Source organism: Camellia sinensis, chromosome 3 (genome assembly GCF_055761805.1).
Source record: "Camellia sinensis isolate YWXY chromosome 3, ASM5576180v1, whole genome shotgun sequence".
In the NCBI taxonomy this organism is placed as follows: Eukaryota; Viridiplantae; Streptophyta; class Magnoliopsida; order Ericales; family Theaceae; genus Camellia; species Camellia sinensis.
In genome coordinates this window covers 33,243,800-33,263,897 of record NC_138963.1, presented here as the reverse complement: position 1 = coordinate 33,263,897, position 20,098 = coordinate 33,243,800, and the positions used below count along the sequence as shown (strand labels likewise).

General features: G+C 44.4%; 1 protein-coding gene across 1 annotated transcript in view; it reads left to right on the top strand.

Moving 5' to 3' along the window:
* The first annotated feature begins 1,332 nt into the window (after positions 1 to 1,332).
* The window catches only part of LOC145821414 (uncharacterized), a 50,464-nt gene continuing 31,698 nt past the window's right edge, over positions 1,333 to 20,098 (top strand). Inside the window, exons 1-3 of the mRNA XM_082917929.1 lie at positions 1,333 to 1,476; positions 14,727 to 15,320; positions 15,403 to 15,501. Coding sequence (XP_082774055.1) covers positions 1,333 to 1,476; positions 14,727 to 15,320; positions 15,403 to 15,501 — 837 coding nt within the window. The remainder of the gene's footprint in view (positions 1,477 to 14,726; positions 15,321 to 15,402; positions 15,502 to 20,098) is intronic.

The following is a 20,098-nucleotide window of genomic DNA, read 5'->3' as shown; positions in this document are numbered from 1 at the left end:
CAGCCCAAGGATTATGGAAAACTAAAAGCAAACAAGGAAGCATGATCAAAAATGAAGGAGAAGAAAACTTACAGGAGACGAAGGGAAAAACAAGAAACAAAGAGTTGCAGAAGCCGCAAAGTGAAGGAGTTATACTAGAAGGCGAGCCAGATATCTTTGAGTATTCAGAACATACATTCAAAGAGACAATTTCAAATCATATTAAATGGAGGCAGTGTATGAAGGGGCGGGAAATCGTTACAATGACCAAAAAGCGTGTACGCGTTCTGACACGCATTGGGAAGATGATTAACCGTTGAATTTTTGACTTCCCAAGCTAGAAGCCAAACACGCCGACTAACTGATGCTAGTGGGGTGTTTGGGGGGCAATTGTGGGAGCCGAATTTCCTTGGATCAATAGAGACGAATGGACCAGTCCGGTCTAGAACATAACCTCTATTCGGCATTGATCCTAGTCAATTGAAGAGCTGAATAAAATAGTCGGCATTCCAACCAGTGGAACAAAGGCCGAGTAGAAGTACATGTAAAGGATCAGGGATGGGCCAAGCCCTAAGGCCCATAGAGAATACTATAAATACAGGATCTTCAGTCAAAGAAAGGTATGTGAGAACTAGCAAACTTAACTTAAGATACAAGTAATCAAGAGAGTATATACTGACTTATTCGTCGGAGTGCTAATTCCGGCACTCTCGACTGGAGTGTTCATTCCTTTTCAGGTGACTAGCTGAAGATCACGAGCGTCCCCCAGAATCTGAAGAGTATTTCCAAACCACTTCTCCACAAACTACAATCACATTAAAAAAAAGAACCATTGAACTAACTGCAATAAGATTTTTCTCTTTGTGATTATTTATGTTTATCTAAATTCAATCATATTAGAAAATAAAATTATAAACAAAAGAAGATAACTTCAATCATACAAATCATAAATCTTTTTATGCTATGTAACTACAATCATATTTTTCTTATAATAAAAAAAAATAATTGAAAAAAAGAATCATTGAAATAGGAAATAAAAAGATTTTTTACAGGCTACACAAAATGAGAAAGCGTAAAGGCAACACTGTTTGCATACGTGGGAAAGGGTGAAGAGGGGACAATTCAATCTCTGTATTTACATAAAATAAAATAAAATTAAAAAAAAATTGAAATTGAAGCTCAAACCGCGTGGGGGTGACAGCAATGTCATGGGCTTTGGTACCATGATCAAACAAAACAACAATGTTAATGCGGTTTCCAAAACTTGTAAGTAGTTTACAGTTAGAGAGAGAGAGAGAGAGAGAGAGAGAGAGAGAGGACCTTGACTTCAGTTTGAGAGTATCGTCCGTAAGGATGATTGCTCACTGTTTGTACGGGAGAGTTGAAAGTGAAGAAGTGAAAAAGGCTGAAGTGAAGAAGTGCTGTCGTAGAAGTGATGTGAAGAAATTGAAAGGTTCTAATAGGTATAGTAGAAGTGAGAAAGGCTGTAATGAGCATGTGAAAAGTTGAAAATGATGTGTATGGAAGAAGTCAAAAAGACTTGGGAGAATTCAATAAGTGTTGAGATTTTTTTTTTTATTTTATTTAAATCAAAAAATTAAGAAATTGAGGTTGAGATATTAGAGCTCCTACAAGACTTGTGGGTTAGAAACTCCCTTTTCCTTATATAATATATAGATATAGATATAGATAGATAGATAGATAGATATAGATATCTATACTATATATTAAGCAAAAGGGGGTTTTAACCCCCAAGGCCTGTGGAAGCTCCAATATGCCAATCCTAATTTCCTGATTTATTTATTTTTTTTTAAAAAAAAAAAAATTGACTTGGTGATTGGTTCAAAGATTATAATAATTACACTATTGACAAATGGAGGAGATAGAGGGTGGGGAAGAGAATAACTGTGGGGATATATTTTTTGAGTACCAACACGTGGCAAGGTGACGCCGACGTGTCAACCGAGGTGCCACGTGTCCTGGTCGTTGTGCCGAGGTTATCTTGGCTAGGCTGAGGTTGCCTCCGAAGATATCGGAATCCGAGATAAGCGGATAAGGGACAAGAGTCCTAGAATAAAGAGAGAACTCAACTTGGATATGAACAAGAGTCCTAGATTGGGAGAAGACTTCAGTTTGGGTAAAGATAAGACTCTTAGAGAGTTTATCCTAATCCCACTGGGAGTCCCAGATTAGCAGTAATCCTAAGTCCATTAGGGGCAGGCTCCTATTGGGACTAGGATTGTATTGGCTATAAAAGAGAGGCACCCCCATGGGTCTAAGGTATGCTTTTGATACTCAACTTGTGAGTTTAGTACTTGATTTATCGTTGAGAGATATACTGACTTGATCGTCGGAGTGCCCCCGGGTGGTCGAAACCACCGCGGGATTCTTATATTTCTGTTGCAGGTCAGTCAAGTGTCATCTATTCTGCCAGTGCTCTCTAGCTGGTTACTAAGCGGGCAGTGTGGTCGAAAAATCACCCACACAATTTGGCGCCGTCTGTGGGAAAGAAAGAAGAATAGATGGCCAATGACGGACAGAAGGATCAGATTAGAGACAAAACTCCTACTGGGAGTGGGAGACCTATCGATCTCGACATTGAAGCGGACGATCGCAACACAGAAACTCGTGACTAGAGTCACGGAGTGAAAGATGCCGACCAGGAAGGTGACGCACCAAAGACAACAGATCGAAGCGAATACCACAACGAAGATGACCTCCAGGTATGGAAGGATAATACCTGCAGAGGAACAAAGACCCTTCCAGAAGGGATGCGAAGACAGGGGGCATAAGCACCCCCAAGGAGATAACATGCAAGTATAGAAGAGCTCAACCTGAGTGAGCAAATCCCGGATCCCAGATCTCAGAAGACATGATCTCGGCCTAGACGAGTAGATCCGGGAAAAGAAGAGCTCAACTTGAGTGAGCAGATCTAAGATTCCAGAAGATAAGATCTCGGTACCTGAGTCTGAGAAGAGAAGAGCACAATGAGCAGATCTCAGATCCCAGAAGATAAAAAAGAAAACACGCAAGATCAGACTAAAGTTGGCAAGAATTGAGAAGTATGTTAGGGCCAAGGAGGACATACCGGGAACAAAGACGTCGGAACAAGAAAAGAGAAACGGCTCGCCGATGCGAGGCCGAAAATCAAACTCAGGTTGGAGCCAAGTAAAATCAATAGAGAAACCAAGGCCGACAACCTCGGCTTAAATTAAACCTCGGCGACAAGGTCGAAGCTACATGTATGATGAGAACCCAAGTGGATTTTAAGTTCACACTTGGGGGGGGGGCAGAGAGAAGAAGAATGCGTTTACCACTTGTTGAAATTTGTAGCAATTTACAAGTTGGTTAAACCAATATGATGCTTAACCGAAGTTAAGCCGAGATGATACTCAACCGAAGTTAAACTGAAATAATGCTTAACCGAAGTTAAGCCCAGAAGATGTTTAACCGAAGTTAAACCGAGACGATGCTTAACCAAAGTTAAGCCGAGATGATGCTTAACCGAAGTTAAGCCGAGATGATGTTTAACCGAAGTGAAACCGAGATGATGCTTAATCGAAGTTAAGCCGAGATGATGCTTAACCGAAGTTAAGCCCAGATGATGTTCAACCAAAGTGAAGCCGAGACGATGCTTAACTGAAGTTAAGCCGAGATGATGCTTAGTTGAAGTTAAGCCGAGATTATTCCTTATCTTCACTTGTTGAAATTTGTAGCAATTTACAAGTTGGAGTTAAGCTGATTCCTTATCTTCACTTGTTGAAATTTGTAACAATTTACAAGTCGAAGTTAAGCCGAGATTATTCCTTAATTCACTTGTTGAAATTTGTAGCAATTTACAAGTTGGAGTTAAGCTGATTCCTTAATTCACTTGTTGAAATTTGTAGCAATTTACAAGTTGGAGTTAAGCTGATTCCTTATCTTCACTCGTTGAAATTTGTAGCAATTTACAAGTTGGAGTTAAGCTGATTCCTTATCTTCACTTGTTGAAATTTGTAGCAATTTACAAGTCGAAGTTAAGCCGATATTATTCCTTAATTAACTTGTTGAAATTTGTAGCAATTTATAAGTTGGAGTTAAGCTGATTCCTTATCTTCACTTGTTGAAATTTGTAGCAATTTACAAGTCGAAGTTAAGCCGAGATTATTCCTTATCTTCACTTGTTGAAATTTGTAGCAATTTACAAGTTGAAGTTAAGCCGAGATTACTGTTTCTCTTCACTTGTTGAAATTTGTAGCAATTTACAAGTCGAAGTGAAGCCGAGGTTATAGTTTGCACACTTATAGCAATCTACAGGTTGATCTAACCAAAGAAGATGCTTAACACTTGTTGAAATTTGTAGCAATTTACAAGATAATGTTAAGCCGACATGTGATCATCTGTTGAAATTTGCAGCAATTTACAGGTTGAGGTAAAAGCTAAGTATATTGTTTAAACACTTGTTGAAATTCGTAGCAATTTACAAATAGATTATTGTTTAACACTTGTTATGTTAATCCTTGTTGATCCCTGTTACAGTATATGTTAATCCTTGTTGAAATTTGTAGCAATTTACAAGTAGGCTAGACTGAGATCACCGTTTAAACACTTGTTGAAACTTGAGAAAAAGCTTGCAAAGTTAACATTGAGTAGTATATGTTTCACACTTGTTAGAATTTATGAAAAGTTTGCAGGTCAGTATCTTGCCGAAGTAAAAGTTTTGTAGCTATTATACCCGAGGTATGTCACCCCGAGAAGATCGCACAAATGAGGCAAAATATGAAAAACATGCAAAATATAGAATCATGCAAGAGTAGTTAGAAGAAGATCAAAACAGAATTCGTCGTGATTGACACGCCTTCACCTTACAACATCATCTTGGGAAGGCCATGGTTGCATGCAATGTGGGTAGTTCCCTCAACGTTGCATCAACTATTGTGGTTCCCCACAAAACATGGGATTGAAGAAGTCAGAGGAGACCAACTGTAGGTAAAGAATTGCTCCATGGCAGCAATGAAAACTACCTACAACATTCAGGAACCAGGGAAGACAGAGATTGAAGACGAGGACATGGAGGTCCTAGATGATGTCGGCAAGGAGCCAGCCAAAAAGAGTGAAGAGACACTGAAGAAAATCCTCGTCCAGGAGGGCGACGAAGAGCGCTTCATTCAGACAAGGAAAGTTGAATTAGACATTCAAGAACAAGGAGGCACATCGGCCATATGCAGAGCTTACATTATCTAAAGAACAAAAAGGTACATGAGTACAAGCGACAAAAAAAGGAAAAACTTCAAAAACTGAGATGATGCTTAACCGAAGTTAAGCCGAGATGATGTTTAACCGAAGTTAAACTGAGGTGATGTTTAACTGAAGTTAAACTGAGATGATACTTAACCGAAGTTAAATCGAAATGATGTTTAACACTTGTTGAAATTCTGAGAGAATTTACAAGTTAAAGAGCACACAAAGTTAAATGTCGGCAAAAGATTCGCCGGAGTTAAACATCGTTTTGATTAGAACCACTAAGTGCACGCCAAAAGTGGTGACCCGAATTGTGAAAGGAATAAATGCTTCAAGAAACAGCGATGATAGTTTGCAAAGGCCAAGAGAAAGAGGGTCTAAAGGGGGTGAATTAAATACCAGAAGTTTTAATACATCGGCGAAAGAAGAACACATCAGGTCTGTGACTACAGCACGAAGCCCACTTCCCTAATGTGATCCTAAGTACAACTTACGTTCACATTAGGGGGCAGGGAGAAGGTGTAGGGGGAAGGAATGATAATTAAGGAGCAAGGAATGTTAACACTTGTTGAAACTTTTGAGAAAATTACAAAATGAGTTAACCGAAGATTATGAAGTCTACCACTTGTTGAAATTTGTAGCAATTTACAAGTTTGGTATAGCCGAGATAAACACTGAAAGACGTTTCCGAGATATGATCAACCGAGATGACCAACTAGCTTGTTAAGAGCTGAGAAGGTTGGCAAGTACAAAAATGAAGACCTTAAAGAACTAGGGACTGAAAGCAAGAACGTCGGACTAATCAGCTTCGACGGACGACAATGGTTCAGCCTCGGCATTCAGTTGGAGGAGCTTCTTGTAACAAGCCCGCAGGGGACCTCGCTACAGCTCGGACTCGACTTTTCGTAGTCACGGTTCTAAGTCTGAACCAAAGAGTCCAAATCCGGCAAATCGTTTTAAGAAAACAGATTTTTGAAAGAAGTGCCAAACATGGACTGCTTTGCCAGATACAGAGTCGCCACCTAAATATTTTATTTTGGGAAATTTAGGAAACCCTGACTCGGTGCCAAAAGGCCACGTGTCCGTCATCACCAAAGTTGCCTCGGCTCGGGAACTTGGGTACGATTGGGGAAGGTCACTTCGTGAGCACCCCCGCTCGCCCGGTCATAGACCGGCCTCTACTAACCATGATATCAATTTTTGAAAACATTGTATGTTCTTATTCCGGTTATTAGCCTAGGTTACTATGTGATGCTCACAGCATATAAGTATAGACCGGGTCGCCCGAATTGGAACAAAACATTTTATGTTTGTTTTTGAAAATGGTTTGCTACCCGCAGGTAGGTTTGAAACATTTTGATGATTCATTCCAATTCAGATAACCCAACCTTCACCCACAGGCATTCAGGCAGTTATATCATATAAGCACATAGCCTCATGGTAAGCATGCTATCATGGCATTCATTCACACGCATGCAAGGATGCTAAAGCATAAAACTCACCGAGTACTCCAAGCCAAAATAGAAACTATATTAGAAATCATGCATGATCCTAAGTGTACAGAAATGCCTAATGCAACACATGCAAAATGCAACTATAGCAGGCTCGGTTATTCTAAGATGGCATATGGAATGCTATAACTACCATGTATTCAATTTGGAATTGAAAGTACAATGCAGTTAGTATGATGCGCCGAGCCCGATGCATGCAATACAGATGAATGATGCAAACATGCTGTCATACTGTATGCTAATTTAAATATGCCCTAATCTAACCATCATAAGCGGATAAATAAAAGGGAGAAAGACGTGGGGTTGGAAGACATACATCACACTCACGCACACTTATTACAGTTGTGCCCTCACTCGGAGGGTCCAAATAAATGATACAGTCCAAATATTACAGTCCCCAAATAAAAGAATATTACAGTCCAAAATATTACAGAATTCTAATTAATTAATGAATTAACTAGAAAGCAAATAAACTGGCGTGCAAGCCAGGGGGCTGTCTTGCTTCTGAAGGATGATGCATGTCCGGACCGTCTTGCGCGGAAATCCACCGGAATGCCCCAATTAGCCTCTGTTTACACCTCTTCTTGAAATCCGTGCCAAGCCCAGGAAGATTGCTGATTCTGCGTTTTGCTGCAACAGAGAGCAGGAAAGGGGCATAGCAATGTATTTGCACAAATGTATGCATGTCTCGATCCTCGTGCCACCAATCACGCATACCGAGGCATGATGGCCGAGGAGTCGAAATGCACAACTCAATATAGGATGAATGCACATGAAACTACAGCTAAAACCTAACTCCATCATGGATAATCCGGAGTGTCGGTGACTGGGAAATTGAGACACATTCCGTCACTCGGAGTACGAAATGTACCTCGTTTCCCGTGCCCGGGCTAACTCCTATTCCGGACATGGTGCAATGTGCATGATATGCATGAAATGCAACTAGGATACAATCCTAACATACTCAAAGCTATGAAAAATGAGATGCCTCGAAATGCGTGCACACGGGCACGCAAACCGAGGTAATGGTAAATGCAGTGAAAATGAGATGCCTCGAAATGCGTGCACACGGGCACGCAAACCGAGGTAATGGTAAATGCAGTGCAAATGAGGTGCCTCGAAGTACGTGCACGCGGACACGCAAACCGAGGCGATGACAGATATAATGAAGATGAGATGCCTCGAAGTACGTGCACGCGGGCACGCAAACCGAGGCGATGACAGATATAATGAAGATGAGATGCCTCGAAGTACGTGTACGCGGGCACGCAAACCGAGGCGATGACAGATGTAATGAAGATGAGATGCCTCGAAGTACGTGCACGCGGGCACGCAAACCGAGGCAGTGCTAAAGTGACATGGAAATGACAAATGGGCTTATACCAACATGAGTGAGCCTCAGCCACACTCACATCGGATGCCGATGGCAGAAAATGAAGTGCCTCGAAATGCGTGCACACGGGCACGCAAACCGAGGCGATGCTAAAATGTGATGAAATGACATTGAAATGACAGATGGGCTTATACCAACATGAGTGAGTCTCAGCCACACTCACATCGGATGCCAGCGGATAAAAAAAGGAGTGCCTCGAAATGCGTGCACACGGGCACGCAAACCGAGGCAATGACAAAATGTGATGAAACATGGCAAAAATGATATGCAAGGATGCTAACGAAATTTCAGCACTAAAATATGGGGGAAAACAGTCCCGAAATGAGGCGAAATGACATGAAATGCAAGGAAATGTCCCGAAATGCAACATTAGGCATCCGAAATGGCCTATAGCTATGCCAAACATGCACAATATGGACATGCAATGCAAAGACAGAAGCTATAAAGTCCCAAAATATGCACTTTCACAGTTATAAACATGGCCAAACAGCAAGTATAGGTAGGGGAAAAATAGCATGCAAGAATAGGGGCCAAAAGAGGGGTAATGAAGCAAGTGGTATAAGAAAAACCCAAACTGAAAAATTTCCTTCTACAACACTGAATATGGACCAAAAATATGAACATTTACAGTATATGGAAGCCTCAAAATCAGTATACAAACATGCTAAAAATATGATGCAAAATGAGGCTCAAAAGGTGCTAAAACATGAAGTATACAAAATAATCACCAAACAGAAAAAAAGTGTTAATGAAACATGAAGTATAGGCCAAAATAAGACCACTTTCAGTTCGGACCAAGGTCCAAAAACAGAAGCAAAGAGGGCTATTAATTTATGCAAAAATGGGGCTAAATAGGGGATATAACTACAAGTGACATATGGAAACACCAAACAATGTTGAGCCCTTCTCCAATGTTGAAGAGGGGCTCAAAATAAGCCCTAAATCAGTTTACCACATGCTCGAAAATAAATTGCCCATGGGTCAAAAATAGCATGCAAAACTATGACATACAAGATGGTCAATGAAGCAAGTGTATTATGGAGGGCTCAAACAGGGTTGAGCCCTTAATGAGAAGTGAAGATGAGTTCAAAATATGGCCCTTTTCAGTTAGGGCCGAAGCTTGAAACCAAAAAGAGATGAGGCTTAGAAATAGATCAAAGGAAAGGGTCAAAAGGATCAAAGTGTAACTTACCCTTGAAGATCCAAGCTTTTGTTGCTTCTTGGGTTGATTTGCAGCTTCTTTAGCCTTCAAGAATCCCTCCTAGCTTCTGGAAATGAGATGGTGGTGGTAGAGCTTGGTGGTGTAGAAGGAATGAAGGTTAAGAAGTTAGGGTTTTTTGAAGAATTGAAGAAGAAGACAATGGAGTTTAGGGTTTATGCTTGGAGAAGAATTTTTCTAACCCTCATGAAGAAGACCCTCAGCTGGTTATATGGTCAAGAAAGGGGTGTAAAAGGGGGGTCAAATGGAGAGGAAAACTCTCTCCCAAAATATCCCCCGGATACAGAAAATATCTGGGGGATATTGCCCTACAGCTGGAAAGGGTACAGTGAGGAGAGCACGGCTGGCCGCTCACTTTGGCTGGAGGTGGCCGGCCGGCCACACCCCCTAGCCGGCCGGCTAGGGGTCAAAAGGGTCAACCAGCTTTTCTGGCCGGCCAGGTATTGGGGAGGTAGCCCTATGTGTGTACAACACAACCATGTAATTGAAATTCCAAGAAAGTGGGCCCAAGGGGTTCAACAATGGCTCGGAAAGAGGGGGTCAAAAGGGTCAAGTTGACTTACTGGCCGGCCATGAACTTTTAGGGGCCTCTCAGGTGTGTACATCACAGATATGTGGTTCAAAGTTCAAGAAAAAAGGTCCAAGGGGTTCAACATTAGCCCGGAAGAAAGGGGTCAAAAGGGTCAGATGACCTTAATGGCCGGCCATGAACTTTTAGGGGCCTCTCAGGTGTGTAGATCACAGATACGTGGTTGAAAGTTGGCAACGCTAGCTCTAAGGTACTCAACAATAGCCCGGAAGTGCGAAAAACGGGCGCCGGGAGGCTCGGGAGGAGAGATAACTGGTTGCTGCAACAATTGCTGGCCTCCCACCCTTCAGTGACCTTCCCTGTGATAAAACAGAGGTACCTGCCAAAAATGAACGAAAACCGTTGCAAAACGAATGTTCCGGGGCCAAAACACGCAGTTCGGGGTCCCGGAAATGGGCTGTTAAGCACCGAAAATTGTATTCGACCTCGAAGTGGGTTTCTCAGCCCCCAGTGTCCCTCAAAATGGATGAAATAAGATGTATGCCAAAAATCAGAGCAATAGGAGATGGTTAAGCGGTCCCGAACCGAGGCACACGGCCTGACGGCTCTGAAAACCGGGAACCGGACTCCGAAATGGGCAAAATGGCCTACGGCCACCAAATGTAGCCTACGGACATTGAGAGATGGTCTACGGGACCTCTCCCTCCCCTCAGGAAAAGAAACAGAGAAAACCGAGTCTGGTTCGCAAACCGAGACAAGGCACAGAAAAGGGTTCGGGAGTCCGGAGGTAGGGCTCACGGCCGCAACTCCGAAACTTCTGAACGAGCACATTATGCAACATCACCAAGTGCTCAATTGGCGACGTCTGAGTCTTAAGGTCGGTCAAAAATGGGGTGTCTACAGTTGCCCCTCTTTGACAGAACTCGGAAGTCACAAGTGACGGGAGTGAATGTCAAAGCCAAGAGACGACCCATTTTTGACAAGGCCGAAGACTCAGACAAACATACAAGATAGACAGAGATGTGCCCGCAGGCATGCCCGCAGGCAAAGGGGCAAAATGCAAATGATATGCAAGAAGCCGAAGGTAACCCAATGATTATGCAAATGCAGCAAGCTGTAATGAAGCAAGTATTCGCAAATAGATGCAACAGTTTTAAGCAAGAATGCAAAGCAACAACTACATTTCATGCAGTTAAGAATGCGGAGGATTATTCAATCTCCGCCATGTCTCACACGGAGAAGATACGATACCTGCGCGATTCGTCTGGTTGCGCCAGCCTCAATTGAACCGTACATGCAATATCGTGCCTGCAAAAGAGAGAAATTGCAACAAGTACAATATGCTAACAACAAATAATTAACGCGATTCCGAAAGTTTCGACACACGCGGCGTCGGTGAGTGTATGCATCGCAATGCAAGAGTGGAACATGCGTGACGACGCATGCTCCAACACAGAGGTATACAAATAACAAGAAATGTATATGACAATGTGAGTATGCACATGAGAATGCAAGATATGTGCATGAAAGTACAAAACGAGTATGAATCAGGGTGTTCATTCGTCGTGAAACAACGAGTACGGAAACGCGTGTTTCGGCGAAGGTAACTCGATCATGGCCTCCGATCCGCTTCCTTGAAAGGTTACAACTCATTCAAAAAGGATACACTTTGATTTTGATGAATGATGATGAGACACATGTCAGAACTTGAAACCGAAGTCTCGACGGAGCAATTTCGCGACCGGAAGTGTACTTTTCTTGAACTTTTTCAGGTCCCGGGAACTCCGATCTTCCTCAAAATTTGCAGAGAGCTAGGTGAGCATGTGGGGAACATGGCCGGCCACTTATCTTCCCAAGGGGGGGTGTCCAACCGTTTTCCACAAAAGCTAATGGCTGGCCGGCCATTTCTGCAAAAAGCAGATGGCTGGCCAGCTATTATTAGAGGCCGGCCGGCCATGCCCTTTTTCCGAGGGGCATTTTGGTCTTTTTGCCTCCTTTTTGATGCTCTTTCAAACCAAGGCTTGAGGCCTATAAATGGCAGCCGAACCCCACTTCATTTCGTGCCTCTTTCAACACTTTTCTTTCCAGTTTTGAGTTTTACGCGCGTTTTCCAACACCTCGCGCAAATTGTTTTCGTAAAAACACTCAGTTTTAAACACTTTGGAGCGATTAAATTCCGGCTTTGGAGCTTCTTTTTGCATTTTCACCACTTGAGGTAAGTTCATCTTAATATTTAGAATATTTTCTCGGGAGTTGACTCTTGTTGACTTTTTCCAATTTTTGCTCATTTTGCTCATTTTTGCTCCCTTTTGCAGATTCTTGGAAATGGCAGGCAATTCTTCTCACGGCGGGGGTCTCCCAGGTGCCGGAGATGATTTCGATCCCACGACTCTACCTCCGAGGACTCGACCTTTCATGCCCGAGAGGTACCGTCCGGCAGTGCACGTCCTCCCTCGTGCCGTTTTCCGTCATTTTACCAGTTTCGACGAGAGAGCACCTGCGGATCTGCTTCTCAGAGAGCCGGAGCAGCATCTCTCTCACGAGGCCCGAGAGGTATTTACTTCATCTTCTTCTTCTTTTTTTTTACATTTCGCACCCTTGCCATGCTTAAACATTTAGCTTGTGACATAGTACTTTCCTTACATCTTGAACATGTAGTTTCAACACTTGAATTTTCGAACACTCGGTTCATTAATTACGAACACACAGCCCACATTAAAACACATGGCTCAAACACTGATTTGTCGAACACTCAGCCCGAATTCGAAAGTGAACACACAGCCCACACTTTAAATGGAAGTTGAACACGCAGCCCGAACTTCAAATTTTTCTGAACACACAGCTCAGATAGATAGTGAACACGCAGCCCACAAATTAACTGAAAGTTGAACACGCAGCCCAAAATTCAAATTCTCTGAACACGCAGCCCAGGTAGATAGTGAACACGCAGCCCACAAATTAACTGAAAGTTGAACACGCAGCCCAAAATTCAAAATTCTCTGAACACGCAGCCCAGGTAGATAGTGAACACGCAGCCCACAAATTAACTGAAAGTTGAACACGCAGCCCAAAATTCAAAATTCTCTGAACACGCAGCCCAGGTAGATAGTGAATACGCAGCCCACAAATTAACTGAAAGTTGAACACGCAGCCCAAAATTCAAAATTCTCTGAACACGCAGCCCAGGTAGATAGTGAACACGCAGCCCACAAATTAACTGAAAGTTGAACACGCAGCCCAAAATTCAAAATTCTCTGAACACGCAGCCCAGGTAGATAGTGAACACGCAGCCCACAAATTAACTGAAAGTTGAACACGCAGCCCAAAATTCAAAATTCTCTGAACACGCAGCCCAGGTAGATAGCGAACACGCAGCCCACAAATTAACTGAAAGTTGAACACGCAGCCCAAAATTCAAAATTCTCTGAACACGCAGCCCAGGTAGATAGTGAACACGCAGCCCACAAATTAACTGAAAGTTGAACACGCAGCCCAAAATTCAAAATTCTCTGAACACGCAGCCCAGGTAGATAGTGAACACGCAGCCCACAAATTAACTGAAAGTTGAACACGCAGCCCAAAATTCAAATTCTCTGAACACGCAGCCCAGGTAGATAGTGAACACGCAGCCCACAAATTAACTGAAAGTTGAACACGCAGCCCAAAATTCAAATTCTCTGAACACGCAGCCCAGGTAGATAGTGATTTGCATGTAGCTTATTTTACTTCATCGGCACACAGCCCATTTCATCTTATTGGCACACAGCCCATTTCATTATCATTGGTATACAACCCATTTATTTCATTATTGACACATATATTCATTCTGAATGCAGGGTGGTTCCCGCAGTGTGCGAGGATATGGTTCCACCATGGCGCGGGATTGGTATGCTGAGCTCCCGGAGGGCGTCAGGGATTTGGTAGACTTGGCAGGGTTTGGGCCCTTCTGCGCCGGATTGTCACGCTGTCCTGCCAGGAGGACCTTGATGGCAGCTCTGGTAGAGAGATGGTGGGACACCACCAATTCCTTTCATTTCTCTTCCACCGGGGACATGACCATGACCCCTTTTGACTTTGCTGTATTGACCGGCCTTGATGTCGGAGGTTGGGCCATCCCCTACGACGAGGATATGGGCGAGTGGGAGGCCGCCTGGATGTATTTGTTGGGGGCTCGCCCACCTGTTGATAGGGTTTCAGGGAGAGTCAGGTATACTTGGTTCTCCTCCCATTTCCGGCGGGCGGAGATGGTGCCCGAGACTCCTGAGGAGACAGAGCAGTATGCTCGTGGCTTCCTGATGTTCCTCTTCGGGACTACCCTGTTCGCCGACAGAGGGAACACCATTGGGCTATATCTGCTGAGCGCTCTAGTCGACCTATCACAGGTCAGTAGATATGATTGGGGTGGCGCTGGCCTGGCTACCCTCTACTTTTACATGAGCGCGACCTCCCGCGGGCGGGGCGATTTGCTTGGCGGCTACTGGAGAGCTTGGGAGGTATTTTCTGTCCCCTCGATTTACATTTCTGCTCTTCATTACTTGTACATTGCACACACAGCGTACTTTTACAGTCTGTATTTTGCTCTCAGCATTTCGTACTTACATTCTGCACTGCTCTTCTCAGTTATGGGCTTATGTATACTTCCCATCGTTAGCCCCAGTGCTGGAGGTGGTGGGGATTCCCGTGACCCCATATTCATTGATATTTGAGGGCCCGCACCGGGCGAGGCCTCGAGAGACCCTGGTTCGTCTGCGACAGTACTTCGACACTGTGCGACACTCAGAGGTACTTCAGAACTTTCAGTTCTTTTCATTTTCATCTTTGACTTGCTCTGTATATTCTCGTTCTCTGATTGGTTTATACATTTATCATCCGCAGATTACTTGGCAGCCTTGGGCACCTCTGGGTGATGATCTCCTACTTCAGTATACCGGAGCATCAGGCATCTCCCGGTATAGGGTCCTGCTCGAAGGGCCAGTCGGCAGAGTCTGGTTCCTGGGGGAGCGCTTTCTGTGCCAGGTACGGGGGTATCTTTCTCAGGATGTTCCCGCGGTACCTCCAGCTAGTATGCGGACCGCTGACAGGCTCTCTTACTCAGAGGTAGTCGGCGCCATGTTGGGCAGTGATGCTTTGTTATATGTTGCGGAGGGGGACTACGCCACCTATCGTCACATATATTTGATGCCTCCATTGACAGAAGCTCGTATTCCGATGATGAGACCTGCCGGTACGTCATCCTCGGATCAGGCTCAGGCTCGAGCTACAGACATCCCTTCTTCTAGCAGGGCTGGCGCATCTAGAGGTGGGAGTAGACCGTTTCCTCCGAACCCGTCGATTCATCCTCATCTGGGATGGCCAGATATGCCTACTGAGTTGATGGCGTGGCAGTATGGGACTAGCTCTCCGATTCCGATTCCACTAGAGCCTCCGATGCCCAGTGATCGATACGCCATTGATCCGGACTCACCGCCGGTATGCTCCATTTTCGTCATTCATCATTTCAGATGTTTAGACACTCATTTGTTCACTGATGATTATGAACTCATTTTTGCAGCCATCGCGAGGGTACATGGAGGAGATGGTTGAGCTGGTGGCCACACTCGAGGGCATGGTCCTACGCAGGGAGGCACAGTTGTCTGTTGCGGGCATTCAGGTACCCTTCAGTTTTTGGCATTTATCATACTTCTGATGACATGTTGATTTCTACTGCATCGATAGACTACTTGTGTAGAGCACATCTGACACATACCTCACTTGTACACTGTATTTATATACACCCACTTTACGTAGCTTTTGCTTGTATCTGCATCTGATGTATATATTTGGATTGATGTATTTGAATTGAACTCTTTGTTTTCAGATGCCTTCATGGTCCGGTCAGCCACAGACCAGGCCACCTGGGCCTCATTGGGGAGCTGGGCCATCTGGGCCTTATCAGGGAGCTGGGCCATCCGGGACTTATCAGGGGGAGGGGTCATCTCGGCCTTCCCGAGGAGCCGGGCCATCTAGGCCTTTTCGAGGAGCTCGAGGGGGGCCTGTCCGCAGACGCAGGGCTCATGTTGTGGAGGTGGAGTCTGATGAGGAGGAGGAGGAGGCCACCGACCGTCAGTTCGAGACATCTGTCGAGGAGGGAGGCTCCGGTTTTGGCTCGGGAACAGAGGCGAGGCTGAGGAGGATCCTGAGGACGACAGCTCCGACTCTGATGATGGTGCGGAGGTTGTCCCGCAAAAGAGGATGAGGCGTGCTTCTCGTTCCCGCTCCCGAGGACTTTGATGTTGCTATTTCCTGCTTTATTTTTCTTTTTGTTAGTAGTTTGTAGCACTTTGCACATTGTTAGGCAGTTTTATTTTTTGTAAAACTTGTACCTTTGTTTGTTGTAAAGCATGATGAAATGAAATAGCTTTTGAAAAAGGTGTTCGTATTTTAGCATCGTATCGCATCAATTTATTTTGCACAAGAATGAAATTTGAATGGTAATGCGCATTGTGTAATCACCAAGTCAGGTAGTGAACCGACGCAACAAACTAAGCAACTCAACTTACTAAGATATAACAGAATCTTTAGCAAGTTTACAACTCGATAAGCAAAATGCAACAATGCAAATAAACAAGACTTTAACAAAAATTGCTTAAACAGAGAGCAAAGACTCAAAAACACAAAACACGTCCGCTCGACAAACAACTCGATAAGCAGAACAATAACTCGATAATCAAAACAATAGCAGAGTGTACTTCTGGCGATCTGGGCATCGGAACGCATCCGGAATGAAGGCCTTCGACTCTCCCGTTGCATGGAAATGCTTGGAGTTCTCCTTCGAAGAGTAAAACAGGGCCAAGGAGACACACTGCAGCATTGCTAGCCATCCCGGGGAGCTGGCCGGCTATTTTTGCAAAAAGTGAATGGCTGGCCAGCCAGAGATATGCCACGGCATGGAGGACTAGAGAGCTTCTGGCCCCCTGCTTCAACCTTCAGTTGCACTTTGTCAGATGAATGCGTGGATTGGCTCAAAGAGGAGGTACAATTTAGGCCCAGCTTGGCATCAGATGCTCCGTCCAACTCTGGAAGGGGACACAGAGATACTTGATTCAACTATGCCCCAAATTTATTGCTTATTTAGCATTTTCAAGTTTTCTTTATGACTGTACTAAAATAAGCAACCTCAATTGTAATGCAAGAGCAAGAGAACTCTATTTTGAAATCAATGAAATTGAAAGTTATGGTACTGAAAATTTTCCACTTTTGGTCCAAAAATGGTCTAAGTCGTAAAAAGATTGATTTGAACAAAGTCAACTTTTATTAAAACTTTTCAAAACTATTTTCGATGTGGATCAGAATTGGACATGTCGAAAATCTGTCACTGAGATGCACAACCCCAGATCTCCGCAACTGGAAAGTTGCCCCTAGTCCGAGGAACAATGCGGCATTCTATAGCAACGGAAAGTTGCCCCTAGTCTGAGTAACTTTGCACCGTCGCGGCAACGGAAAGTTGCCCCTAGTTTGAACAGCACTGCATCGGAGATCGCGATAAATGCTGATGGATAAAGATGACTGAGGTGATCAAAATGGACAGAATTGATCGGGGAAAAAGTTTATGGCTGAACTTCAAGATGAAGCTGCCTACGTATCCCAAAGGTGGGAATCAAGCCTTACGTAGTTCAGGCTTAGGTTCGCTCGAGTATTTTCACTCTCCTTTTGCGCTCTAACTTTTGCCAAGGCCGCCCTTTGCGGGTTTTCAACCTTGCGAGCTCAGTTTTTATATTTTCTAATTTTTTTTGTGCTCTGAATCTTGCCTAAGTCGCCCTTTCGGGTTTTCAGCCTAGCGAGCCTCTCAAGGATAGTATTTCTTCAACTTGTCCATATTGATTGGTTGTGAAAACTCCAAGCCATCTAGATCCATCAAAACCACAGCCCCACCTGACCAGATAGCTTTGATGATGTAAGGACCAGTCCAATTAGGTTTGAACTTGCCCCTTGGGTCGTGGATGGGAGCTCGGTTGTCCTTGAGCACCAAATCTCCTTCTTTCAGATTCCTGGACTTAACCTTCTTGTTGAAAGCCCGGGCGATTCTGCGTTGATAACCTTGGATGTGGTACAGTGCTTTCAGTCTTCTTTCATCAAAGAGCATGAGTTCTTCGAATCTGCTTTGCTGCCAATCTGCTTCGGCTATCTGGCATTCAGCCAATACTCGTAATGATGGGACCTCAATCTCAATGGGTAGAACAGCCTCCATTCCATAGACCAATGAATATGGAGTTGCTCCAGTAGAAGTTCTGATTGAAGTCCTGTAGCCCCACAGGGCAAATGGCAGCTTGTCTGGCTAATCTCGATAGGTTTCCACCATCTTCTGTAGTATATGCTTGATATTCTTGTTGGCGGCCTCAACTGCTCCGTTGGTCTGTGGCTTGTATGTAGATGACTTATGAAAAGCCACATTGTATTTCTCCAACAAGTCTATCACTTCTTTCTTGAAGTGGGAACCATTGTCTGAAATTATTTCGTTTGGCACCCCGTAGCGACAGATGATGTTGTTCCTGATGAACTTTGCGACATGCGACGCCTTCAATACTGCGTATGATTGGGCCTCGACCCACTTTGTGAAATAATCTATCGCTACTAGGATAAACTCATGCCCGTTGGACCCCTTCGGGGTAACAGCTCCGATCACATCAATTCCCCAGACTGAAAAAGGCCACGGCGAAGTCATGTTGTAAAGTTTTGACGGCGGGATGTTCATGCGATTTGCATGAATTTGACATTTGTGGCATCGCCGAACAAAGCTAATACAATCCTCCTCCATGGTTGACCAGTAGTAGCCCTGCCTGAGGATCTTTCTGGCCAGCATTACTCCATTCATGTGTGCACCGCACTCCCCCCCATGGATGGCTTCCATCAGGCGTTTTGACTCTTCAGCTTCTACACAGAGCTTATGCATTCCCAGATGACCCCTTTTGTACAAATTTCCCCCGCAGATAATGAATTGAGCAGCCATTCTTCTGACAGCCCTCTTATCCTTGGCATTTGCCCCTAGTGGATATGTCTCCTTTTCCAAGAAGTTCCAGATGTCGTAATACCAGGGGTTGCCGTCTTGAACCTCATCTATGGCGGAAATCGACTCGTATGCCGGCGCGAACTTCTGATCAATAATGACTGGACGCATCCGGACTCCGGACGGGATGTCTATCATAGAAGATAGAGTTGCTAGTGAATCTGCAAACCTGTTGTTCTCTCTTACGAGGTGGGTGAAATTTAGCTTTTCAAACCGAGGAATTAACGAATCCAAGGTTTGGTGGTAGATTATCATCCTTTCCTCTTTGACCTTCCAATCTCCTTTTGCTTGAGACACAACAAGGTTCGAGTCCCCAATGACGTCCACTCGTCTTGCCCCTAGTTCCAGGGATGCTTCTAGGCCAGCAATACATGCCTCATACTCTGCTTCGTTGTTGGAAACTTTGAACCGGAGCTTGAATGCTAAAGGGATACGGGAATCATCAGGCGCTATCAGCAACACCCCTATCCCATACCCATACTGGTTTGACGCTCCGTCAAAGTACATTGTCCAAGTTTCATCTTCGACGTGCAGAATGGCTTCATCTGGGAATAGATACTCAACCGCTTCATCCCCCTCAACCGGGTGGTCGGCAAGGAACTCCGCTACCGCTCTGCCTTTTACTGACTTGCGCGTCACATACTTCAAATCAAATTCGGAGAGCAACAGCAACCAACGAGCTAGCCTACCCGTAAGTGCTGGTTTCTCGAAGAGATATTTGATGGGATCCAAACGCGAAACCAACATTACTGAGTGAGCTAACAGGTAGTGCCGCAGCTTCCTGGTTGCCCATACCAAGGCCAAACAAGCCTTCTCCAGCGGTGTATAGCGGGTCTCGTAATCCAGCATTTTTTTGCTCAGATAGTAGATGGCCCTTTCCACTTTGTCTTCTGACTCCTGCGCAAGCATGCAGCCCATGGTAGTCTCAGTTACCGAAAGATACAGTATCAACGGTCTCCCCGGCTCTGGCGGCGACAACACGGGTGGGTTCTGTAGATACTCTTTGATCTGCTCAAAAGCTGCTTGACATCGGCCGTCCCATTGGAATTTCTTTCCTTTCTTCAGGAGACCAAAAAGTGGTTCACAAGTCAAGGTTAATTTAGAAATAAACCGTCTTATGAATTGCACTTTACCCAGAAAGCCTCGCACCTCCTTTTCAGTCCTTGGTGGTGGCATTTCTAAGATGGCCTTGATTTTGGAAGGG